The sequence below is a fragment of the Galleria mellonella genome, unplaced genomic scaffold (assembly GCF_026898425.1).
Source record: "Galleria mellonella isolate WM207_F2 unplaced genomic scaffold, CSIRO_AGI_GalMel_v1 utg35, whole genome shotgun sequence".
NCBI classification, from domain to species: Eukaryota; Metazoa; Arthropoda; class Insecta; order Lepidoptera; family Pyralidae; genus Galleria; species Galleria mellonella.
In genome coordinates, this window is record NW_026442082.1 from 2,100,959 (window position 1) to 2,127,261 (window position 26,303).

At 28.8% G+C, this 26,303-nt stretch overlaps 2 protein-coding genes and 1 non-coding gene across 3 annotated transcripts; all 3 read right to left on the minus strand.

Annotated features, from left to right (window-relative positions):
* Positions 1–1,990: 1,990 nt before the first annotated feature.
* On the minus strand, positions 1,991–2,062 carry Trnae-cuc (transfer RNA glutamic acid (anticodon CUC)). The gene has a single exon. It is a non-coding gene; the product is annotated as a tRNA-Glu (tRNA).
* A 7,104-nt stretch (positions 2,063–9,166) lies between these two features.
* Positions 9,167–10,913, minus strand: LOC113514515 (uncharacterized). The gene is made up of 2 exons (XM_031908341.2): positions 10,150–10,913; positions 9,167–9,578 (listed from the first exon to the last, which is right to left on the minus strand). Exons 1-2 carry the CDS (start codon positions 10,718–10,720, stop codon positions 9,289–9,291), a joined length of 861 nt encoding a protein of 286 aa, XP_031764201.2. The 5' UTR covers positions 10,721–10,913; the 3' UTR covers positions 9,167–9,288.
* A 6,518-nt stretch (positions 10,914–17,431) lies between these two features.
* Positions 17,432–25,057, minus strand: LOC113514550 (uncharacterized). The gene is made up of 2 exons (XM_026898641.3): positions 24,499–25,057; positions 17,432–18,113 (listed from the first exon to the last, which is right to left on the minus strand). The coding sequence occupies exons 1-2, from the start codon at positions 24,998–25,000 to the stop codon at positions 17,860–17,862; spliced, it is 756 nt and encodes a 251-aa protein (XP_026754442.1). The 5' UTR covers positions 25,001–25,057; the 3' UTR covers positions 17,432–17,859.
* Positions 25,058–26,303: the final 1,246 nt, after the last annotated feature.

Below are 26,303 nucleotides of genomic sequence, written 5' to 3' on the forward strand. Positions count from 1 at the left end.
TAAACAAGATACATTTTTTTTGTTTTTGATATTTGAAGTGGGTACTGTGAATTTCGCCTGGCTTCACAGAGGTAGATAAAATTTTCGTTAATAATACCTACCTATGTAACTTGATGAAAATATAGTTATAGGCGAAAGAATTTTTTAGGTTGAGTATTTTTTGTGTTTATCTATTACAAACATGCGACATATAACAAATCAAATATTACCTCTTTATAGTATTACAATAGATTTATTTTATATTTCTTTTTTTATAAAAAAATCCATATTGTAATTATAAGTGATAAACAAATATGATTCTTAGCATTTTTAAATTACACCAAAGTTGAAAAAAAAATTAATAAATAATTTAATTTCTTATCGATAAATTTATAAATAAAACTGCCCATCTTTAAAAACTGCCAAAGCGCATTCAAGAGCAAGGTGAAGATCTAGGTCTTTGACCGCAACCATGGAGCAATGACTACAGAATGGGTAAACTGGTCTTTAACTAGTAGTTTAATTTATTCAATGAAATATACATTGCATACAAATATTGTATCTTAATAAAAAAATTTAATGTGTTTAATGTATATTTAAGGATTATGTGTTTAATAATGTTGATACTAGTAGGTAGTACACAAAGTTATCAGCATAATAATACAAGGCCTATAATTATTGAGTTTAGTTTAACGTATTTTTATTTAAATATTTATTTCTTTTACTAATTAAAACTCATTTAATACTAAAAAAAAAAAACTACTACGGCTTTTACATTACAACACTCTAAACAAAACTCCTTTAGATTATTTTTGTTTAATGGGGCGATGTTTTAGAATGTGTCTTGAAACTGAAGAAGTTCGTTATCGGTTTTGGTGTTTCCAATTTTTCGATTAATGTGACCACTCACTATTTCACGTGCTCGATTCGTCGGGATATATGAATATTAATTAATATACAATAAAACTGATTCCGATATAAATATTATCTAATTTTTAATTTGGTAGTAGCCAAAGTATTAATACAATAACAATATTTTTTAATATCAAACTAAAGTTATCGATTTGGAGATAAAAATATGATGGTATTTTTGAATCTACATATTTGTCAACAATTTATTTTATAACTACGTAATTAATATAAAAACTATTGTGTGTGTTCATATAGAACATGGTGTATCTAAATAATTAAGTTATATTTAAATTCGCTCACCCATGTAAGTGTGATTTAGTATAATAATACCTCTGGTAGGATTGAATACGAAATATCCAAACATTTTCCTTTATAATATCAGCAGTAACTACCTAGTTTACGAAAGGAAAGTAGATTATTACGTTAAGCGTTAATCATCAGATAATCATTTTCTGTGCAACCTGTCCATTAGCTTTCGAAAGCGACAGCACAACCTTCTTTGGGTGTCGGTCAGCTTAATCGCCGAATCATATGACGCTACCGATTGCAAATGTTAAGTAAAATATAGTAAATATATTACAAACTAATAAAATATATAATTTTTAAAAATATTTTGATACTTTATTCCTGTAGGGGGATTGAAAATGGGCTCGCTCCTTTGAGGTAGCAAAAAGGTAAAGTAATAAATGTTTTAGTACCACTTTTATAAATTTTATGTAAAAATGTTACTTTTTAGCTTTTACCTGCGATTTCGCCCACGTGACCGGGCAGAAAGTAATCTGTCTTTATCTATCGCATATAGTACCTCTATACCAATTGTTATGTATCCAATTATTACAAGATGACTGAATAAGCCGTTACGACAAGAAGAGATAACAAACACACAAACTCATTTTCATATTGCATTATTTTTCTATTCTTATATCAATTATTTAATGTTGAAGTAATATGTTCATTTTTACATTTACAATATTGTTATGTAAGAATAGTAATTAAAATAATGGAATGGAAATGCAATCACCGTTTCTGCTATCGGTATAAACTGGTAGACGAGGAATGAAAAATGAAAACGATATGTTGAGAAAATTGCAAAAAGATATTCCCATACCGGGAATTGAACCCGGGCCTCCTGGGTGAGAGCCAGGTATCCTAACCACTAGACAATATGGGATAAAAATTTAATATTTAAAATAATCAATTACTTTCTAGGTATATGAATAACGTTTAAATTTTTTTTGTAATCTTATCGTAATGATAATTTTATTTAATGGAACAAAATAATCTTTTCCTAACCAAAGTAAATAGAATTTCAAAAACAATTTAATTCTGTATTAAAATTATAATACAGCTCCATCTATATTCATATTGCTTAATTGAAAGCAACTGGATACTTTTAACCAACATGCTTTCATACGGAAGCGCATTACTTTTCATAAAGGATTTAATTTTTATCTGTACCAAGAGATGGCGTTATTAAAAATAATTTGTTGTGAAATCTTTCAGGAGTAATATGGATTAAATTTGTAATAAATGTAAGTAAAGTAAAGTAAAAATAGTATACATTTAGATTATGATCCTAGAATAGTGCTTTTGCGAAACCATCCTATATATAATATAAATAAAATAAATATATGTGTGTGGTGGTAGGATAGATTAGAGAAATAGCGCTTCAAAATCGACCAATACCCGAGTATTAAAAAATGTAGGTACCGAATCAAAAAATGGATAGGTATTTTTCATTTTAAAAATGTTTAGTTTAATTTTAGTTTAAAGGTTTGTTTTCCTATTGTTATTCGTAATTAATTACATCTTGCTGAAAAGGGCAAACAGGCTTACAAATATGTACTGGTATGCAAAGCAGATAAATATGAAGAAGAAACATATTTTTTCTATTCGTGCGTGTGTAACAAAACGGTTTATATTTAAATCACACAAAATGGTCACAACTAAGTTTATTGCTTTGAAAGAAATAATTGCTAAAGAGCAAAACACTGTTATTTTGTTGTGGCCAAAAGCGAGTAAGGTAACAATAAAATAACATTATCAGTTATTTATACAATAAACAATAATGCCACAGTAAGGTAAATGGAATAGAAAGGTAAATTATTGAAATATCTAATTTGAATCAATTTTTTTATATAAAATATTATAATTAATGAGAGATATAGATTTGTAAAATAAGCATCATTTATAATTTGTATAAATAGTTTATTGACTCAATCGTTATACCATATTCTTTATGTATTATTATTAACTATTATACCTAGTTTACTTATTCGTACATTAATCTATTTTAGATACCAAACAAATTCTTACACAACATTCTTTAAACTATATGTATTATCTAGCAACTTACAATTTTCTAAAAAAACAAAAAAGATTTAAAGTCCGGGTCCACTATGTTTTCCAAAACATAGAATTTAACTAAATAATATAGTCATTGCCAAGGATTATCTTCTATAGTATCATTTAATGTATCTTTCATTTTGTTAAATTTCTTTCTATTCATTCTGCTTACTACTGCACCTTCGACTGTTTCTCCTTTATTAAAGTCATCTACTATTATTATAGGTTTAAATTCTTCATTATTTTTAATAGAATTGCTGTTAGGGGGCAATGGTGTTTTCAACTTATGACCTGTTTTATTTGGATAATACACATATCTTACGCCATTTATTAATTTGTATCTTGGATAATTTAGTCTTCTTTTAATGCTATTTCCTAATATGCTGTTAATCCAATATAAATAAGCATTTTGTATTACGTCTATTATTCCTCTTTTCTTTCTCGATTTCACTTTATCTACACCGTTATTCTTAATAGTTTCATAATTATCCTTGTGAGCAAGAATTGGCTTGTTATTGTAGCTGATGGTTGGTATAACGTATGATATTACAGGTTTATTTTCAATATCTGCATATTCCTTTTCTATTATAGATCGACTTTGCCACTGTCCGTTTGCGTCATAACCACCGCCGCCTCCGTAGTCTTGGCCACCTGCATTGAAACGATCTTTTATATATTTTATATCGATATTACTATAAGTATTTAGTTATATTGGTATAATACCTGCTGGCATCCAAGCTCCGCCGCCTCCGCCACCAGCGGCCCAACCCTAAAAATGCATTTATTTTTAGCGAACTCTTTAATAATTTATTTATTTATTACATACTAGCTTTTAACTGCGACTTCGACTGTATTACAAGAGACATGTTTACGGACTAGGATAAAACTCAGCCTATATCCTTCCCCATACATCCATCCATCCTATATAATACATGTTTACTAAATCTCATATTGATTGGTTAAGCTATTAAGGCACTATAAGGTAACAAACTCACTTTCAGATTTATTACATTAATAAGAATATACCTCAAGCCTGATTTCCATTGAGATAGACAGAAACCATGGAATACCAAATGCTCTCATTCAAACATTCATCTTAAATAGATTAATTAAATTTTGCATTTAAAAGATTTATCATATTATAATTATATTTGTAGGAGATGTTCTACTAGTGAAATTGAACATTTTGTCAGAAAAAAAACATGCACAATTTTTGATGGTCTTGTGCTATGGTAAATAGATACATAATCAAGTTTCAAGTAGCTCTTATGAGCAATTGCTCATAAATGTGCGACAGGCTTTTATACTACATATTAATTTTATACTCTCAAGTTTGTGTCGTAACCAATTCTTAATTTAAAAGCACTTGGAGCTTATCTTTTAATATAAATTAAAAATTATATTTTATCATTATTTACTTACGCCGTCGCCCCCTCCACCTCCGCCACCTCCGAAGCCGCCGCCTTTTTTCTCCAGAAGTTTCATTAAAAGCATCATCTAAATCACAAAAATACAGAATTGAATATGTAAAATGGATAAGAATGTACAATATTACTTAATCTAGTAATCAACAAAATATATACGTACATTTATGAAAGCATAATATGTACTATAAAATACTAATATTAAAAATAGTGCAAATTAAAGTAGGTAATCTTCTTTAATTTTAACGCCTTTCTTTAGTTTTATGACGCTGATATGGTTCACAAATCTCTTTACTAATTTATCTGTTATATTTAATAGCAATAAATTCCTCAGTTACATTTTGCAATATAAGTGCAGGTTTTAGTCTGAAACACCTACTGCTTTTAGAGACAATAAGAGATTAAATGTATTTTCAACGTTTTTATTTCACATTTTATTGGATTTCTCATTAATAAACCCAATTCACTTAATATCATAAATTCGTGCTCTTATTTTGATTGCTTATAAAAACTGAAATTCACCTTTGATAACATGAACGACATCATACTGAACATCATTCCTTTAAATGACATCATGCCCATCATTCCCATCATTGCAGGCATCATCTGAAACACAATTATATTTATATCTTAATAGACTAAATAAAAGATGAGTTTAAATCCCGTCATTATCGTTATAAGATTCTACTAATGTTTCTTGCCAGAAACAAGCCTGGACAAAGATTTGTTGTCATAAGTGGACCATTAGCCTACTATTATAATGCTTGCATTTTTATAAGATGGCTTTATTTAATGGCGTTTCATTTGAGGCATCGAGTTTTATTTTGATTTTTCATTCTCTTCATTTGATATGATGTATTTATATTAAATATCTAGTTCACTTTATATTTCATTTCACTTTTATTTGTTATAATAAATTACAATATATTTTTACTAATACTTATGTTATGTGTACCTTTCTGATATATATCAATTATATAAGTATACTTGAGTATACTTTATTTGCATTGTACAATATAGGAAATAAGCAAGACAATTTACAAACACAACGATACAATTGTATAAATACAGTAAGGCGGTCTTATTGCTGAGAGTAATCTTTTCAAGACAACCTTAAGGTAATGGACTAATTGTTGTACAAGTAGGTATGATAGTGCTATATAATTAAAAAAGCATCTTTTGCAAATTAAAAATATATAAAAATGTTCATGTTATACATGAGGATCTTGAAAAATACTTCAAGACGTTACTTTTTTTATTATTTTCAAAAAGAATTAGTGTCATAGTTACCATCATAAATTTCATCTTCATACACATCATAGCCATCATCATCATTTTCTTCTTAAAGAACTCCTCGTGTCCACCACCACTGTCTCCACCACCGCCACCTTTCCGTTTCTTTCTACCAACAAATTCTTCTGTAACATTAATTAACTTATTTGTGATCATTATTTACATAAAAATATATGAGTTTTGCGGTTTAGCGGTTTACTGTAATGAAGTAGCCATAGCAAAATGTGCTTACGATTATAAATGAAGATTTTTTTGTGACACTTAGGATGGCAAATGAGCTGACGGCCCATCTAATGCAATGGTAACCGTCGTTTATAAATATGAATTTGTGCTTCACGGTAGAAACACGATTGGGACAGAGATACTCATGCAGACGACTGTTGTACAAAGTCTCCCTCTGGTCTGTGGTCGTATGATAGAGTTTCAGAGATGTTATATTTGCTATGTTTATTATTGCTAAGCATAATTTATCGGAATTGAACATGCAAGAAGTGAGTATACTTTTGTCTGTTTATGATAATTACAGAATTAATTGGAAAATTTTGCCGTTGATTAGATTTCAAATCACTGTCGTTCACTCTTTTTTAATTTAACTTAGTGTGCAATCAAGGTATTTGTGTTCATTATATTAATCTAATATAATACATACCTGTATTTGAAAATGACAGATTTCTACCCAACGCATTGAATTTCATGATGTGGTTATTAAAGAATTGATCCACTGCTTTATCTATCATAAAGGATAGTTCTTCAGAGTTTTCATCATCAGACAATTCCTCTGATTGATAGCTGCTATCGTTTTCAGTGGTGTTAAGTTTTACTAAAAATAATTCAATTTTAATATTTTTTTTTAGAAAAATACTTGTACAATAAAAAAAAAAAACACGATCATTAACAATTTCAATGTCTGTATTAAATTGATAGTGATCAAAATATTTTATAAGATAAATTCTTGACGAATAAAATTGAATGTTTTCGAGATATTGTTATAATTTTAGCAATTTGTGTGAATATCTACGATGTTATTATAACTAATATCTAAACATTAAATAGTTGCCCGATTTCGAAAAATGAAGACTTATTTTTTTTTTTAATATTATTTTAAGGGCTTTTACCTTTTTCAGGTATGTATCTATTTTAATTTTCAAACAAAACTTTATCTCTTTCCTTAACGGAAAGAGAAGAATTATGTAATAATTTACAGAGGTGTTCAAAAATTTCTGGTTTAAGTTCAGCTAACATAGAATCTTTTAATTCGTCTTTAAGTAACATAGAATATGTAATATGCCATTGTTTAAATAAAAGTAAAAAAAAAAATAGAAGTCAAACCATTGTTATTATTTACTGCTATAATTATCTACTTACCAAATTTCACATAATCCCCTAATATAGGTACTTCACTTAACTTGTTTAATTCCTTCAAGTAACATAACGTTTTTCTTTGCAAACAGGAATACGATAGGTGGAGAAAACATTCTGTATATACTCCATCAAAGATATTCGATAAATTAGTTTCATTTTGCACATCTGTCACATTATGATTGTCTTTTTCTGATTTCACTAATTGTTTATTTTCTTTGCCAATGACTAACGAATCAACAATTGCAATTAATACTAGTTCAACGATAAATTTGTCTAAAATCATGTTCAAGTCATGTAACAATCGGCGAAGGAAATAAAATGAAAAACCAAGCACTGGGTGAAGGTTATTTATTATCTTTTGTTTTCTAGGATTCAAGGTTAGGAGTGAAGAGCGAAGGGTGAAAACGTATAATTTTATAGTTTAAAGTAAGTAAACAGTAAATTATTGCGGTGAATAAATTGCAGATCTAAAGGAAATCTTACAAGCATCTTTCTGTTTGTTTAGATATAGATAAATGAAGAGATAATCGTATCTTATTCATAAAAAATTTATACCACTAGTCAATGTAATCTAATTCTTAGTGTCTTTTTTAATTTATGTCAAATTTAGATTTTTTTGTCAGTCACTATGTATGTATATATTTCTTGTATTTTTGTTTATTATTATTACTATTTCAGCCGTTAACTGTCCACTGCTGAACATAGGCATCGCCCATAAGGAGGGTTTTGTCAGTTGTTGTTATGTTTGGCAGGCGGGTTAGCAAGCGCAGTTAAGTTTTGGCGATATTTTAAGACGAACGCTGCTGCCCATTCTTCGACCGTTAAGACCCCTTAGTCGTCTCTTACGGCACCCACGTGGTTTTAGTGGGAGAGTATTAATTTTCAATTTTCCAAGTAATTAACTCTTACTTACACACTTACTTACACTTCGACATTTATATTAAAGGATTAAGTATTACTTAGAGGTGAAAAGAAAACATAGGCATTAAAGATAATTATATTTTTCATAAAAGTAAATAGGGTTGTCAATTAAATATCTCAATGCTATTAGGGTTTAAATTTTTACATATCGATTTACAACGAGAAACTATAGTGTAAAAGTATAAATAAAATAACGTAAAAATATATTTGGTGTAGTATTTAGAAGCTTAAAGAATATCACAGTTATACATACCGCATATAAATTTATAAATATTAAGCAGATATTTAAAAAATAGAGATCAAGAAAAAAGATATAATTAAAAAAGTAATATGAATCTAAGTAATAATATAAGACGGAAAGCAATTAGTTTTAAGGTAGAATACAATTATCAAATAAAATGAAAAAATAAATTATCAATTTTAAAGTGCTTGTAAAAATGCGTGGTAAAGATATAAGAAATATAATAAATATATTCGATTTTTTATAAAATGAATTAAATAATTATTTGTTATAAATAAATACACGAAGAGAGGAAATAAACTTTAACACGTCTACCCAATAGACTGCAATAAATAAACATGCAATAACAACAAATAATTTATAAATAAATAAATAAATAAATAAATTATAATGTTTGTACATCTAAAATAGACTAAATTGAGCCCAAAATCGATGGGTTTAGAAGCAATCCACGTACCAGTTCAATTAGTAGACCAATTCGATGTTACCACTTCTTGTAATTACAAAGACTCACGAAACCAAACTTAGGATCCATTATTAGATACATTTACTAAAGTCCTTTAACTAATTCCAAAGATGTATTTGGATCTTGATTGAAAAGGCTTAACTATTAGTCAAGTTTGATAATTTCCTAATCTTACATCGTTATCATTACATACAACTCGAGAGTTCCAATCGATGACTACTATCAAAAAAGAGTAACATTCGGTTTCTTGGAGCACACATAGACATTATTAAATAAATCTAACAGAAAAGAAATAAATTACTTAAAATTAATGAAATAAATAAATTGCAGTAACATCTATGGTATTAGCTACTATTACTTGTAGTATCATAAGGCATGTAAGTATTGTAGTTTACATCATAGGCTCTTCTATATCCGCCATGGTGACCATGTTCGTGTTCGTGATGTTCCTCGTGACTGTGGGAGTGATGATGAGAGATCTCAGGTTTGGTGATGATTTCGTATGTAGTTGATTTGTGGCCTCCGTGGCCTTTGAGGCCAACCAATGCTGACAGCAATAGTGACATCAGGGCGGTCATTAAAGCTTTACCAGCTAATAATCCCAATGCTCCCAATGCGGCTGCAGCCATAGCACCTAAAAAATAATTTGGTATCAATAACACTAAAGGGACAAATGTAAAAATAAAATTGAAAAAAATCTTTAGTATCTTGTTATATCTTTGAATATAAAACCGAAGTTTCACATGCCTATTCAAAAGTTACATATAAAGATACGCTGAACTGTAAATAATGGATTTTATATACAAAGGATTAAGTATTTAGCATAGAATAATGAAAGTGTATCATTATATTAATATTGAACCTAAAAAATATTTCAGTACGTATATATAAATGATTGGTAATAAATGGATATATAATATGGGTGAATGTATCCTATTTAAAATACTGACGGATGCGTCTAAAGAAAATCTTCAATATTGTTCTGTATAATAAACTGAACGTCTACAAACTTTTTAATTTTGATCAATTATTTAGTTAATCTTTTCTTAATATTTACAGTTTACTAATTTGGGAATATGAATAATCGATTCAAATTAAAAAAAAATGGAAATTTTACATGCCTGTCTGACTAATAAATAATTTAATACTTGAAATAATTTATCTAATTCCTTTTTCGATATATGTATATTTAAGTAATAATTTACCTTTCATCATCAAAGCGGCCGCAAGTAAGGCTCCACCACCGCCTTTACCACCCCCACCAAGTCCTCCCCCTCCAGACTTCCTTCCCATGGCTTCTCTATCTCCTTTCGCCATACTCATAGCTTCCTTCGAAGTCTGAGGATCGAGTAGTTTGTACCTCAATGAATGCCCATCCAAGTAGTCTTGAAGGCGATAGAGTAGGTACCGGTTGAGTTTTTCCTCTGGTTTCCCAGGGAATTGGCGAGACAACTCTGCGGCCATTTCCTCTGGACTCAGAGTATTGGATGTGTGATTTTCCTTAACAATACTCAATCCGGGTAATAAATTAAGTTCATCCCGAGAACTCAGATCCTCCAGGAATGATAGCACGTGAATTTTCAAGCACTTAGCACTCAAAATACTACTGCAGTCCTTATGCAGAAATCTGCCAGTTCTTTCACTGCTGGAAACGTTTTTGCTCTCTTTCACGGGAGCAATTGTGTTTGGCTGACTTCCATCTTCGATAAGTCCTTTAGCGGTATCCGAGTAACACAATATCACTATGCATACAACAAGAACACTTTTCTTATACATTTTGTCACTTTTACACTTCACAAAGTCCGCTTCGTTTATTGGATGGTAAACATTTCGTACGTTAAACTGTACTGATTTATCTGTCGACAGCGCGATTTATTTATAGTCATAAGAAAACTAAAATAAGACAACGATAGATCGAGAAATGGTAAAACGAACAAAATAAGTTTTGGTGCCATTGTTAGCGGCGAAACTAGAGTCGCTTTCGAAAAGTAAACAAATGGAAAAGTATACGGTGGTTTGAAGTCTTTTTTTTACTGTCGCAGACATTACCTACGATGTTATTGATTTATTGTAATCGCAACCAATAGGTTATGTGATATAGTTTTTATCGACCTAAAGAAAGTTGAGTGACGATCTTCAGGTACTATATGGATATGGCAAAGTACTTACAACTTAAATCCAACAATTTAGGCTATAAGTACATTGTGATCAAACCTTTTCTTGCGATTTTGTCTTATTCACTTGTTTTTACTGAAGATTAAGTTTTTTGGGTCAAACATATATACTGCATCATTCTTTTTTTAAATGCCATTAGAATTAACAAGAAATTATTTCTATCACTTCGATTTATCTTAGACATTGCTAGAATCTATGACTGCCCAGTTTCTGCAGCATTATTACAAGTATTGTATCCAATCTAATACTAAGGGCCTCGGAGTAATTCGCTAAAATAGAGCTAAGTAAAAAATGTTTGTAACTATCTCCTTGTATGAACATAGCATGGAACATGTACTATCAAGTGCTCCTACATTTAGATATATAACTGTGTAAATTTATTTCTAAAATAATTTTAGCGAAAGCTTCTGTCAATTACGTTTATTATATGGATTACGCATGCGTGAAGACTGGTCGAGATAAAACGGTAGCTATTTAGTTAGTCTATTTTTATTATCTGTAAAAAGTTGACAATTTTATATATATATATATATATATATATATATATATATATATATATATATATATATATATAATATAATATATATATATATATATAATATAAATTAATATACTTACTTTATTATTCTTAAATACACTTTACATTCATTATAAATGAAATTTAATCATAAATTTTAATCCGTAATTGTATTGTTGTTTAAACTCTTAACAATTAATAATTATAAGTTGAATATAATAATAGAATTTGATGTTGTATATTTAAAATATGTATATTTAATTGTATAGTAAATTTTTTCAAAATTATATTTTAATTAAAATTTCGCACAATGATAGAACTTAATTTTCATATATTAATAAAGTTTTGCTTTAAACAAAACTGACTTTAATTTTTGGAAAAATAATTAAAGAATTGACGTGGTAGTAAATACTTTTGATTGAAAGAATCATGAAAGTCAATTCAGAATTGGTAAAGCAATTACGTAATATACCTGCGTAGAAAAAAAATATACAGCCGAAATTTTGAAACTTGTCCATTTTTAAGTCAGTTGGCAAACTAGCCAAGATAGGTATGTATTAGCAGGGTTCCGTGTCTGTGTATTTTTTTTTTATTAAGCTATAATTCAATAAAGGAAAACTCTATTTTGTGGCTTTATATTGGCAATTTCTTTTGCGAGAAAATATTTCGATAAATACTTAATCTAAGTAAAAGTGAACTTTTACTTTCACTCATTGTCTTAGCTGAAGACAGATTAGTAACATTTTTTATTATCACCAGGGTTCCGTAATGTCTAATAAATTTATTATATTATTATAATAAATTTGAAATTAAGGTAATTATGATTACCTTATAACCAATATACCTAACCTGTCCAGGAGTATGAAGAATAAATGTACCAAGTTTCGTTAAAATCCGTCGAGTAGTTTTTGTTTCTATAACGAGCATACAGACATACAGACAAAAATTTTACTGATTGCATTTTTGGCATCAATATCGGTCACTATGTTAATCACCCCTTGATAGTTATTTTGGAAATATATTTCATGTACAGAATTGACCTTTCTACAGATTTATTATAAGTATAGATTAATTGCAATTTGTGATGACACATCTGTTTAGAAAACATATAAACAGGTGTCACAGTATACACTGTGTCAACCACGAAGTCCACACGCGTTAACTTGCTCTTGAAATAGATCTTTTATGCCTTGTTGGAAGTCGAAAATACTAAAAGCAACTGTAACGGTTTATTTGTGAAACATTGTATAACTTTGTAAATAATATAGTTTTCTCTGTACGGTATAGCGTATCTCCTTTATTTATCTTCGTAACCGAGCAATTTTAACATTTATACTCTTAATTACGCCATAAAAATATCATCACAATGCGAAACTAAGATGAATGATAATACTGATTCAATGATACTGTAGAAGGAGTTATCTAAATACCATGCAACTAATTAAAAATATAACTTCAGTGAAAATTTGTGAAAGTATATAAGGGTTTAAATTTGAAATTATAATGATACAATAGGTATCATCAATTCAGCCATGAACTGTCCACTGCTGAATATAACTTTTCCCATAAAATGAGTTTTGCCAGTAGTTGCCACGCAGGCGGATTGGCAATCGCAGTTACGTTTTTAAAGATATTTTAATCCTTCTTTGCATAATAGTGGAAATTTCCATCATAACACTGAATGACCGAAAATTATATAAATTTAATCATACTTCGTCACTTTAAGTTGATCATGTCTGGATACCTTTTTAATGTCCATTGCAGAAAAAAAAATAGCTGTAATGTTTTTTTTTTAACCATTTTTCCTTTAATTTTGAACACGAATTATATCACCTTGATTTATTTCACCAATAAAAAAAATCATGTAAAGAAGTGTTAAAAGGGATGCTGCTACCCATTCCTCTATCATTAAGTTCCTTTAGATGCCTTTCATAACATCTATTCTATTATTCTATGCTATGCTGGGATCACATGACATTAGTTTTAAATTTGATTGTTACATTTTTAATAAGTAAATTAATACAACAAACTCTTGTAGGGTCTTATGTGAGTAAACTTTTCATCTATGTCACTATGACCGAAGAAAAGTTTTTTTTTTTAATATTAGGTATTTTTGTTTTCGAATATCCCATTCCACTATTGATGCAGATATTATGATTTTAGTAACAATCAAGTATTAATACTAATAATTAAATATAATAATATGGTTTATTTATTGCGTATCTATAATAAATGATTAAGAACTTAGATCTTTTTCCAAAATTTCTGCTACTAAAGAATACTATGGTTATTTGTTCGTTATAAAATTAGAGGGTTTATGAATTTAATTGAAGATCCCTAGAAAAGAAAAAAAGTACCAGCTAGAGCAACCAATCAGAGAGAGTAAGAAAGTTTGTGATAATACTTCTTTTTTTTTATCAGAACAGACAATACAGATTCACTTTCAATAGCAGTGGTTATCTTGATACCGTACTGGCAACGTTGTTTGTAACTTGTCGATTTAGGAACACAGAAAGATATTTTCAATATCATAGACATTTTTTAAGTAAATCAGTGAAAGATCTTTATTTTTAATATACAATAATCCCGTGTCACGTTGTTTGTTTATAATGAATCAAGTCACTTACCATCAGGTGAGCCGCATGCTCGTTTGCCCCCTGTGTTGTAAAAAAAAAAAGAATTAAATGTAATTTAATTTTAATGAAGTTTAAAAGATAGGAAAGTGTATTAATTATTTTAATTTGAGAGATAGGATATTGAAACTTTTTTGTGGCCATGACGTAAATTTAAGTCTGGCCACATATATATGTTGATATTATTTTTCTACACGGTTTTTGTTTCTATTCAAATGGTTGTCTCGTCTTGTATCTACACGTATTATATATATATATATATACATATATATATATATATATATATATATATATATATATATATATATATATATATATATATATATATATATATTTTTCGTTGTAACCCTCTACATAGGACATTTATTATTTCGATAAAAAAAGAGTCCGGTAGTGAGAAAATATTTCTCTGTTCAGCTAATTAATAATAATAATAATAATATTTATGTCTTTTCTAAGATTGAAGATGAATATTTATGTCGAACAATTAAGTTAAATTTTTTTTTTATAAAACTTAGAATAGCAAACAAGCTAACGGCCCACCTGATGGAAAGTGGTAACCGTCGCCTATAGACGTGAGCAGTACCATGGACATAACAGAGTATACTGTTTCGCCCATGATACCCCCCATGCGTTGCCATTCCTGAGGGCTCAGGTATTATTCTTCCGTACCCAGTAAATTCACGCCATATCCCACCTATAAACCGAAACACATGCATGCAAACACAACTGCTTTACGGTTGAAACACGAATGGGACAGAGGTACCCAAGCAATCGACTTTTGTACAAAGTCTCCCTCTGGTAATAATAAAACTATGGATCAAATTGTAACTCTATATACATATACAAATGATTTAAATTTTTAAATCTATTGAATGCACATTCTTACTACTCTGCTCTCGATAAATATAAAATATTTGTAAATTATATCCAGTAGTTTTATTGATAGTAGATTATATTAGTTTTTGTGTATTTGTATTCCTGTTACTCTATTAACTCGTAATAACCCAAATATCTTCACTTATTTTATTTTACATTTTTTTTTATTGATATAACAAAGATGGCAAACAAGCATACAGCCCATCTGATAGTAAATGGTTACTATAGTCAATGGACACCTGCAACACTAGGAGTGTCATAGGTGCGTTGCCAACCTGACCTCAACTGAAGTTTCAACTGAAGAAACCTTATTGTACTTTTTTGAAGAGTCCCATACTGTAGTTTTTAGGAAAAACCTCAGAAGGGAGCTCATTCCACAGCCTGAGCGTTCGCAGGAGAAAATTCCTTTGAAACTGTACTGTATGTGATCACGAGTTAATTCTATCACAACCTATTTAATTATTAAAATAATAACTATTCTTATTATTGTACATATATGTATATATATAAAAATATGAATAGTTATACCCTGAATTAGTACTTAATTTTTTTACCTGATAGTGTTTCTCCCTTAATTGATTTGTTAATGCATTTAGTACAAATATAATGTTTCCTACCTGGACCAGGTTACGTGTTTAATTGCTTTCATAAGATAAAGCAATAATGATTTTTATGCTTTGCGTAATGAGATTCCAGGTTCGATTCTTGATTGAAACTATTCTATAATTTCAATGGTTTAGGCGATCTAGATTGAAAGTATCACAACATCTCCTCGTATCTTATTATGTTATACTAGCTTTTACACGCGATTTTGATCACTTGATCGGGATATGTTCATTGAACCGGATAAATATGTCCTTCTCTATCGCATGGGTATACTCGTAAAATTCTATAACGATTGGTTAAGCCGCTAAGGAACCGAACGGTAACAAGCTAACAAACACATTTTCACATTTAATTATGATACTTTATGCTTCGAAGGAAATGCTAAGAAGCCTTTGTATATGATCAATGTGTTGCAGAAATTCTTGATACCAGAGGGCGACACCCATACATGGTTGGTCAAATGTGTTATTGGGTCCGATTCTGAGGTGCTAATTATGTAAACGTATTTTTAAAATTAAAGTTAAAATTTGATATCACAGTGAAATCTTTATTATAAGGACCAATGTGAAATAATTTTCTAAAAGATTTATGTGAAAATTATTATAATTTTAATTTATATTGGCCCATAAAACAGTGATTTTGTAAAATTATTAAATGAAAATATAAGGAGACCAGTTTAGAGAAATGGTAACTCAGAATCAGTTTCATTTTCTTTACAGGAGAAATAAAAATAGATTTTATGTTTAATAATTTATTTTATTTTTGGTATGACGAAGATTATTTTTATACATATATATAGTGTTATAGTTTCTAATTTTAATACTGTAGGAACATACACATAATAATATTTACCTAATATATAAATAAAGATAATAAAGATTTTATTTACAAAATTATATACTTCATTTACTAAACTTATACAGAATACTTATATAGAATAAGTTATATAAAAATACGTATAAATATGAATAATAATTTACACATTAAACAGCTAAATTTTACATATCAGCTCTGATAATTTTTGAAAAGATAAAAATTATATTTATATATTTTTATATAATTATATTTATATAGAAATATAATATGAAATTATTTGATTGAATTTAATTTTAAAACAAGTACGTATCATATTAAACAAATAACATAAAAGGTGAAATTTATAATTATAAAGATTATAAAATACTTTGTCATAACTTCTCTTGATGACTGTAATTTCTCTTTGGATAACAAATATAATTGTAATAAGTTATATACATTGTTTTTAATCATATATAATATTTATCAATACAAAAAAAATATCCTATATGTTATAAATATAAACAAAATATACTTAAAATAGACTTAACAGATAAAAAAAACAAACAGTTATATATTATTCAAATATATAAATATTCATAGTAGTGAGAAAAATGTTAAGTAAATTATATAAATATTAATTAGACCTATATTACAAATACAAAATACAAATCATAAAATGAATACATAATATCGTATATTAATACAATGTAAGTCTAATAAAATATACACAATATAATATACATCTCGTTATAAATAATATAAAGAAGATAATCAAACGATTGTATATAAATTTGATTATAAATATAATAAAGCAATACAAATACATGAATAACATATTGCAATACAAAAATATATATATATATAAAAGATATTGCGTGGTAGCGTACCTTAATCTAAAAATAAATAGGTTCAATAAATAGTCACTAACAACTCGTTGGTAGTTTGAGTAAAATAAAAATGCAAATATAATTGCATTATTACACCATAACCAATATGATATCTTAAAGACTTGTCTATGAACATGATCCAGTTTCATTTGACCACCTATATGCGAATTTTTGATCAATAAATAAAAAGTCGAATACGTTTAAATATTTGTACAATTTTTTTGTAAATTAAAGAATAAATATAAATCAATGAAAAAAAAATACAAAATAGATTATAAACAACAAAAATTAACTTAAAACAGTTGATTTTTGTTCTTTTAAATTAAATTAAACTTTTAACAAAAAAAATTGCCAATAGGTGATCCGTTTTCATCGTAAAGTCGAAAAATGCTTAATAACTTAATTAAACAGCAACTAAAATTATCGTCTTCTAGTATTTAGGCTTCTTCCGTACCCTGAATGACCGTATCCACCTACATCCTCATGAGCTGTCGAATGTGAATGCGAGTGGCTATATATCGGTTTTGATACGATCTCGTATGTTGTTGACTTATGACCACTGGAGAGGGACTTGATACCAATGATGGCGGACAGCAGGAGCGACATCATCGCCGTCATCAGAGCCTTGCCGGCGAGTAACGCCAGTGCTCCAAGACCCAGCGTCATGAGAGTTCCTGAAAATATACCAGATAATGTATGTTTAAAAAGTTACATTCGCATTTTGGATAGTTCTGAAAGGTAAATAATTTTTTTTTATTAATTTTATAATGAATAAAGTATTTATACAAATAGTATAATTAATTTTCTAAATGAAGAAATTAATTTGTTCCAATAAAAAGGATAGATAAAAAAAACAAAATGTACAATGGAATGTACGGAAAATAACAAAAGACCTAATTAATTTAAGATCTAGTTTTATAAAAAACAGTAACTTAATAGTGAAAAAATATATATAAGAAGTAAAGAAAAAATTAATTAAAGAAAAAAGAAACGACGAAAATATCGCCTAACGTGTGTATAAATAAATTGTGATTAGAATAGGTAAATAATGATTTTAAAGACTGTAATTTTATATAATCTTAAAAAGTGATAAAAGTCATTAATACATACATAGGTACATACAATACATATTAGAATTATTTTATTTATTTATTTGTTTATTCATTAGTACAAATATGTGTACATGGCGGACTTAATGCTAAAAACATTCTCTCCCAGTCAACCATAGGGAAGTGTCACAATACTCGAATGCGGTACTACTAATTATTTATATACATACATACTAAAACTACACATATAAATGAATAAATATATATGAATAACAAATATACTTACACATATATAACATATACTATATTATACACGAAATTGAGAATAATATAAAGCAATTATATTTTTACTATACATTACATGTATAAAAAAATAATTAGATGTATTAATCATATAATTATCATACAAGGGAGGACTTATTCTTAACAGATATATATTCTACTAGCTTTTACCCGCAACTTCGTTCGCGTGACCCGGATATATTCTCTAACCAGGATAAATAGTAGCCTAGTCCTTTTTCGTTACAAATAGTACTATGTACTAAATTTAACAGTGATCAGTTAAGCTGGTCTAGTTAAGGTGGTAAGATGTAGCAAACAAACAAACTCACTTTCACATTTATAATATTATTAAGGATTCCATTTTGTGACGGTTTGAAACAAGTTGTACTCTCACTGTATCAAATTGTAATTGCTACTTGTTTAATTAAAAATTAGAGCGGAGACTGTCTAGTCTAGGAAACAGTAACTATTGCTGGTTATTTGATTTTTTTTAATAGATGATAATGAAATGGTTACCCCGCCTGCGCTAACGGTATATACTGGCGGGGTACTAGTGAGCGATGATAGATGTGAATGAAAAGACAGGTCAATCAGCCCATCGTGAAAAATGCACCTAGAATTCAGTACGATGGTTTTCTGGGGAGACCGCGGGGACGAAAAATTCTAATTCACCATTTTCGTTAATAATGTTAAGCAGAGATAAGATAAAACTTACACCAGATTTTATATTCGACTTTCAGGAATATAACTGTAAAAAACTGTGTGTTATAAATTATTTCTCTCACATTAATTTTCCTTAAATATCTTTTATGTACAGACACTGTCGAGTTATAATTTTATTATATGTATACATGATTATATTATATTATTGTATATTATTATTTTTTTATTTGTTGTATCTGAAATTATTCACTATTAGTTATACCTGCGACTTTGTCCGCGAAACCAGGATATGTTCATTGACCGGGATAAAAAGCAGCTTAAGTCCTTCTCAATCATAGGTACGGTATAAAATTTAGTATGTACGAACAAAAGTACGTATATACTAAATTTTATACTGATTAGTTCCGCTGTTAAGACATTAAGAGGAAACAAACAAACAAACTCACTTTCACATTTATAATGTAAGGATCGTGTCTAATATAGAAACTGTCTTTTTATATATATAAACAGAGTTACATTAAAAATGCGTGTCAGACCACGTCGCTGCTCATATGCTCTGATTGCTGAATGAAGTCTAATTGCAGTATAAAATTATATAGCTTTTGCTTTCTTTCAACATTTTTATTGATAGAACTTTAATGTCACATATCCAAAGTAGTGATGGTGAAATGGACTTTATTCTCAAGTTACCGCTCTATTTCGTTCAAATTTATTCTCGCTCTATTTATTTTATATAGTTCTGTTTTTTTTTTTTTTTGTAGTTTCTCTATAATTTTAAGAAGATTTTTTTTTTATTGTATATAATATATACCTGTAGTATAAATATAAATTATTATATTATATAGCAAAATATAACTCTGTATTTAAAATAATTAATATAAAAATCAAGAAGTATAATTAAAATGAGATACTTATTAAAAAAAAAAAAACGGTAAATAATACTACTTATGTTGACGCCTTTGTCCAGTTATGGGATACCATGGACTATGACTGACTAAATAGTATTTATTAAATATGATAATATCTACATTAAAAAAAAAGAAGAAAGAAAGAAAGAAATATTTTTATTCAATAGTTATATAATATTAAGTATACTACTTAAATTAAAGCATTTTTGTATTGTAATTTTCATTACTCTATTTTTTATTTTGAAAGAAATTTCAGCTAAGAAGAACGGGCATAAAATACAGCTACTGATTTTTTTAAAAGACTTCTTTATAGAAATTATGAATTTGCATAAATATAAAATGTGAATTTTATTCGCAATGCCTAGTTTTGAATGTCAATTGTTTGTGATACGTCACTGGAATATGTGCAACTAGTACTACAACAGAGGTGTCGCCCTCTGTTATCAATGTTTCTAAGCCCTTTTATTCCTATACGACCTCTAACGTGTAATATACGAAACGTTTTATTATAAATCAACGGACATATTGTTGCATGCAATATTGAATTTGAAAGCAATTTTAAAATTCTTAAAAGCGTACTTATTAAAATGTAATAACGATTGAACTTATTTAAATGTTTCAGATTGATTATAATTATTTATAATTTACACATCATCAGAGTACTTTTTAATATCTATTGATATTATAAATGCGAAAGTTTGTAAGAATGGAAAGATGGATAAATAGATAGATGGATATTTGTTATTTACCAATGCAATAACTACTGAATGGATTTAAATTAAATTCAGTATACGATTCGGCTATTGAGGTGATAAACAAGCATACAGCCCACCTGATGGTAAACGGTTAACACAGCCTATGAATGCCTGCAATATCATGAGTAAAAATCGATGAGGTAACAAACGTAAAAAAAAATGTATAACCGAATTGAGAACTTTCTTCTTTTTGAAGTCGGTCGAAAATGCAAATATTTATAAAGATTACTTACTACGAGTACTATCGATTTCAGAAAAAGAATCAGCAAAATCGCTCGGTGAAGATTTGAAAGATTTACACAATTAAATAGACGGGCTATATACTTGTTTGTTATCACAGTAGTATAAAAAAAAATTGTTACTGTTAAATTAAATCGAGAACCTTCTCTTTTTTTAAAATGATTAATTATTAATAATTACTATTCGGATGCCCTCTGATGTTAAATTTCTAAACTAGCGTCATTATTATGAGACTTATTATAACCATTGTATATCTTGTTGGCTTATATTAATCGATATATAGATATTTGTTACTCTTTTACGTAAAAATTATTGACTAAAATGCAATATCTTATCTACAATGTTTCTAGCAAATAATTTCAATTTCATCTCAAGAAAGGGTTTAAATGAATTTTGGTACACGAGTAGGTTATATCTTAACTTAGCACATATCATACTGATTCACGCAGGTAGAGCTGCGGGATACAGCTAGTAAAATAATATAATTAGTAATACTAGTTGAGCATTCTCGACTATTCGATAGTTTAGTCAATTCTGTGAATTTGATTATTTTTGCAATTAAAATATAATATGTAACTATCTGTAAAAAAATTAACAATCATTTTACAATTAGAATTATCAATGTGACATATGTATAGGAATAAGAGACATGATTTGCATGGCGAGAAACTAGTGGGAAATAATGATTGTCCAGCGACAGACTTTGTACAAAAGTCATAAATTGACGATTTAAAAGAACTTGTAAACAAGTATATTTGAATAAAGTTTATTTCTGTTTTATTCTGTTCTATTCATATTAATGGGTACCTTTGTCGTATTCGTATGTTTCTGCGGTCAATAAATTGTGTTTGAATGGCTTACTAACTGTATCCCTCAGCTTCGTCCGCGTGAATCAGTTACATTAAGTATCCTACATGCTAAGTTAGGATATAATCAATCCATGTACTAAATTTTATTCAAAATAGTTGAGTACTTTTTGCTTGAATGAGTAACAAACATCTACAGTATCCTATTAATGTACGAAATGGAAAATGTTTTAAGGATGGATGTATATCCTTAAAACATTTTGCATTTCGTACATTAATAGGATACTATTTTGAAGGATGTTATATGGCAGTGAAGTACTAAGATATATCTTAGCTTTCAAAAATGACAACGTATTAAGGATACCGTGGTGTCATAATCTATACTTATAATAAATCTTTTTTTTTATACAACTTAGAATGGCGTTTAGAATGGCGAACTTAGAAATGGCCCTTCAATGCTCTACTCCTATTGATTGTAGCGTGATGAAAAGTATACTATAACCTGCCCAGGAGTATGAAGAATAATTGTACCAAGTTTCGTTAAAATCCGTCGAGTAGTTTTTGTTTCTATAACGAACATACATATAGACAAAAATTTTACTGATTGCATTTTTGGCATCAGTATCGATCACTAATCACCCCCTGATAGTTATTTTGGAAATATATTTCATGTACAGAGTACACCTTTTTCAGATTTTACCAGATGGAGTTAATTATATAATTGTTTAGTTGATTAGAATTATTTTGTTTAATTCCGCTACTATCAGTATGTGTGCGACTGCTAACACAATACGTGTCGCAAAACATGGGTGGATTGAATAGCGGTTGGAGATTAATGGCTAATATGGAAGGCCATCGTTGTACACTAAGGGAGGAGAGAGATGGGCAGCAACGTCCCTTTTAAAAATCTCTAAAGTCGATTGTTTGCATGGCTGTGTTTCGGTTTGAAGGGTGGGATATGGCGTGAATTTACTGGGTTAACGGAGGAATAACATCTGAGTCCTCAGGAATGGCAACGCATGAGGGGTATCATGGGCGAAACAGTATACTCTGTTATGTCTATGGTACTGTTCATGTCTATAGGCGACGGTTACCATTTTCCATCAGGTGGGCCTTCAGCTTGTTTGCCATTCTAAGTTGTATCCACAAAAAAAAAGTTCCGGATTTGCATGAAGATAGTATTTACAAAAATAATATATAGCTTATGTTCTAGCTGATAATGTTTTCTATATGTGAAAGAGTTTTTAAAACTCGTTGAATAGTTTTTGAGTTTATCTGCTATAAACGATCAATCTGTTCTCTTTATAATATTATTATTAGTATAAACATAGATAAAATAATGTGAAATCAGTATAGAAGTAAACTTCTCCGCTACAAAAAGAATCATCAAACTTCGTACAGAATAGATATTGCGTAACATAATATCTATGAAACATATATAAGTCCCTCTTTCTCAAGTTGTTTAAAAAAGTGTGTACAACAAATTTTACATACGAGTACATTGACAGATAGGTTTGTCAGATTGGTAGATTACATAAATGTTCATTGAGATCATATTACACGTGCACGTAACTAATATCAAAGTAAAGTGTTTGATTGAATTTTTTATTATGTTTTAATATTATTATTTTAGGGAGTTTTAATTTAAATCTAATATATAAAATTCTCGTGTCACGGTGTTTGTAACCAATCTCCTCCGAAACGGCTTCACCGATTTTTATGAAATTTTGTGTGCATATTGGGTAGGACTGAGAATCGGCCAACATCTATTTTTCATACCCTTCAATGATAAGGGTGACCCACCCCTAAATATTATTTTTTATTTTTTTGACAAAGAAATTTATTTTTATTTTATTATGATTTAGCATTAAAAAATACATACAAATTAAAATTTTCATGCTTTTACGATCAACCCCTGTTTTTAATCGCGATTTTTATATGCCGCAATAGGATTGAAATATAGCAATAGAATATAATAATTGTAGTACGAGAAAATTTCATGTATAATTCTCGAAATAATGTATATGGTAAAACAAAGTTTGCCGAGTCAGCTAGTATATGTATAAATATGATAGTACCATTTTGTCACAAATACTAATTTTAAAATTTTTTTGAATATTCTCTCTGTATATTATTTTAATCTTCTTAATTAATTTTATTGTTTTTTTTTTATGTGTATATTGTTTATATTTTTTTACGTTTTTTTTTGTGTATGAATTTATAAAAAAATATAATATTTTTAAATAAGTGGAAACAGTCTAGTTACGTTTAGATAACAAGGCTATACCTTGTTTAGTTCAGAGTTACATGCCACTGTGTTTATTTTTTATTTTTGTTTTTTTTTTTAATAACATACCTTTGAACAACATTCCAATAGCTAAAAGTCCTCCCATGCCACCCTTCTTCCCACCTCCAAGGCCACCCTTAGCTCTTGCATCTCCAACCAACGCTCTAGCTTCTTCAGTGGCACTCTCATCCAGCAATCTGAGCTTCACTGTATGCGTCTCCAAATAATTTCCAAGCTTATATAATAAGTACTTGTCCAATCTCTCGTCAGGTTTCGACGGTAGCGACCTTGCCAATTCAGCAGCGAACTCCTCAGATTTACTATCGTTCTCTCTGGCCTCCTTCACTAAACTTATTCCAGGGAGTAACCGCAATTCGTCTTTGGCACTGAGTTTCTCCAGCATGGATATGGCTTCGATTTTCAAACAGGTCGGACTGAAGATCCCACTGGAGCAATCCTTGCCCATCGCCCTGGCTGCCGACTCAATTGTATCCACTTTGTTGTCACGAATATCGGGACTTGGCAACGCCAATGCCGACGTCACTAATGTCAAGTATATAACACTATACATTTTTAATTTTGAAACGTGTGCACGGGATCGAAGCCTGTTACAGTTTGATAACACGATTGTTTCGCTCACCTTTTATATGACTCAGTGTGGAGCTTATGTCAATTATATTTTCATAGAAGGCTGATTGCAAAAAGTATATAATGAGGCATGCTAATATGTGTTGTGTGTTGTAATTATAAGGTCGGTTTTTGTTTGATTTCTTTGTGAATTTTGATTTGAAGAAGACGCAACCAACTGATGGTTTTAGATGTAGATATGTATTAACTTTATGTGTTTTTAATAAAATTTAAATTGATCATTGCTGTAACTACTAGCGACAATAATTTCTTTGTGCGAAATTTGCAAAATCAGAAATGGGGGAAATTGCTTTTTATGAACATAGAAACTAATTTCCATTGGCAATTTAAGGTATTATGAAATATTAATTTATATTTCATCTCTTCGCAAAGTAAAAAGAAGAAATATATATATATATATATATATATATATATATATATATATATATATATATATATATATATAAGAAGAAGTGGGGTCAAGTATATACAGTAATTTCAATTAATTATTTAATTCTTCATAAGTATATATAGTAGAACTGACTGAGGATATAGAAATTAAACCATTTATTTGATTTTAATCCAAATTAGGTATCCCATATAAGGAATTTCCAAAATTATTCAATTTGGAATATTTAAGTACTTGCTTCATACTAGTATATCAGTTTTAATAATTTAACCAGAAGCCCTTTATCGTGGTGACTAATATCACATCAGCCGTTAACTGTCCATAGCCAAGTAGGCTTCTCCTATAAGGGAGGTTTTGCCAGTAGTTGCCACGTTTGGCAGGCGAATTGGTAACTGCAGTTAGGCGTCAGAGATATTTCAAGAAGGACGCTGTTGCCCATTTCTTGCCCTCCTTTAGTCGGGTCAATACTTTTAATGAGAAATGATAAAATAAAAATAATACTGTTTATATATTAAGATTACAGGGAACTTATTAAGGTCGCCCATTACCTTATTAATAAAAGCCATCTTTCAATTATGGTTGGTTAACAAAGACGCGTAGAGAGCAGCAATTTGGAAAGGTTTATTCAGAAGTGTAACGAAATATATAGTATGGTACACAAGAGTTTAAGAAAAAAATTGGCTTTTATTGACAAGACCATTTATTTTGATTTTAAAACTAAACTACTAAATCGATATTGATCAAATTTATGTGAGATTAATCTGTAAGCATATCCTTTAAATAAAAAAAGAATTTTCCAAATGGGTTAAGAAATGACGGAGTTATAAGGTAACAAATA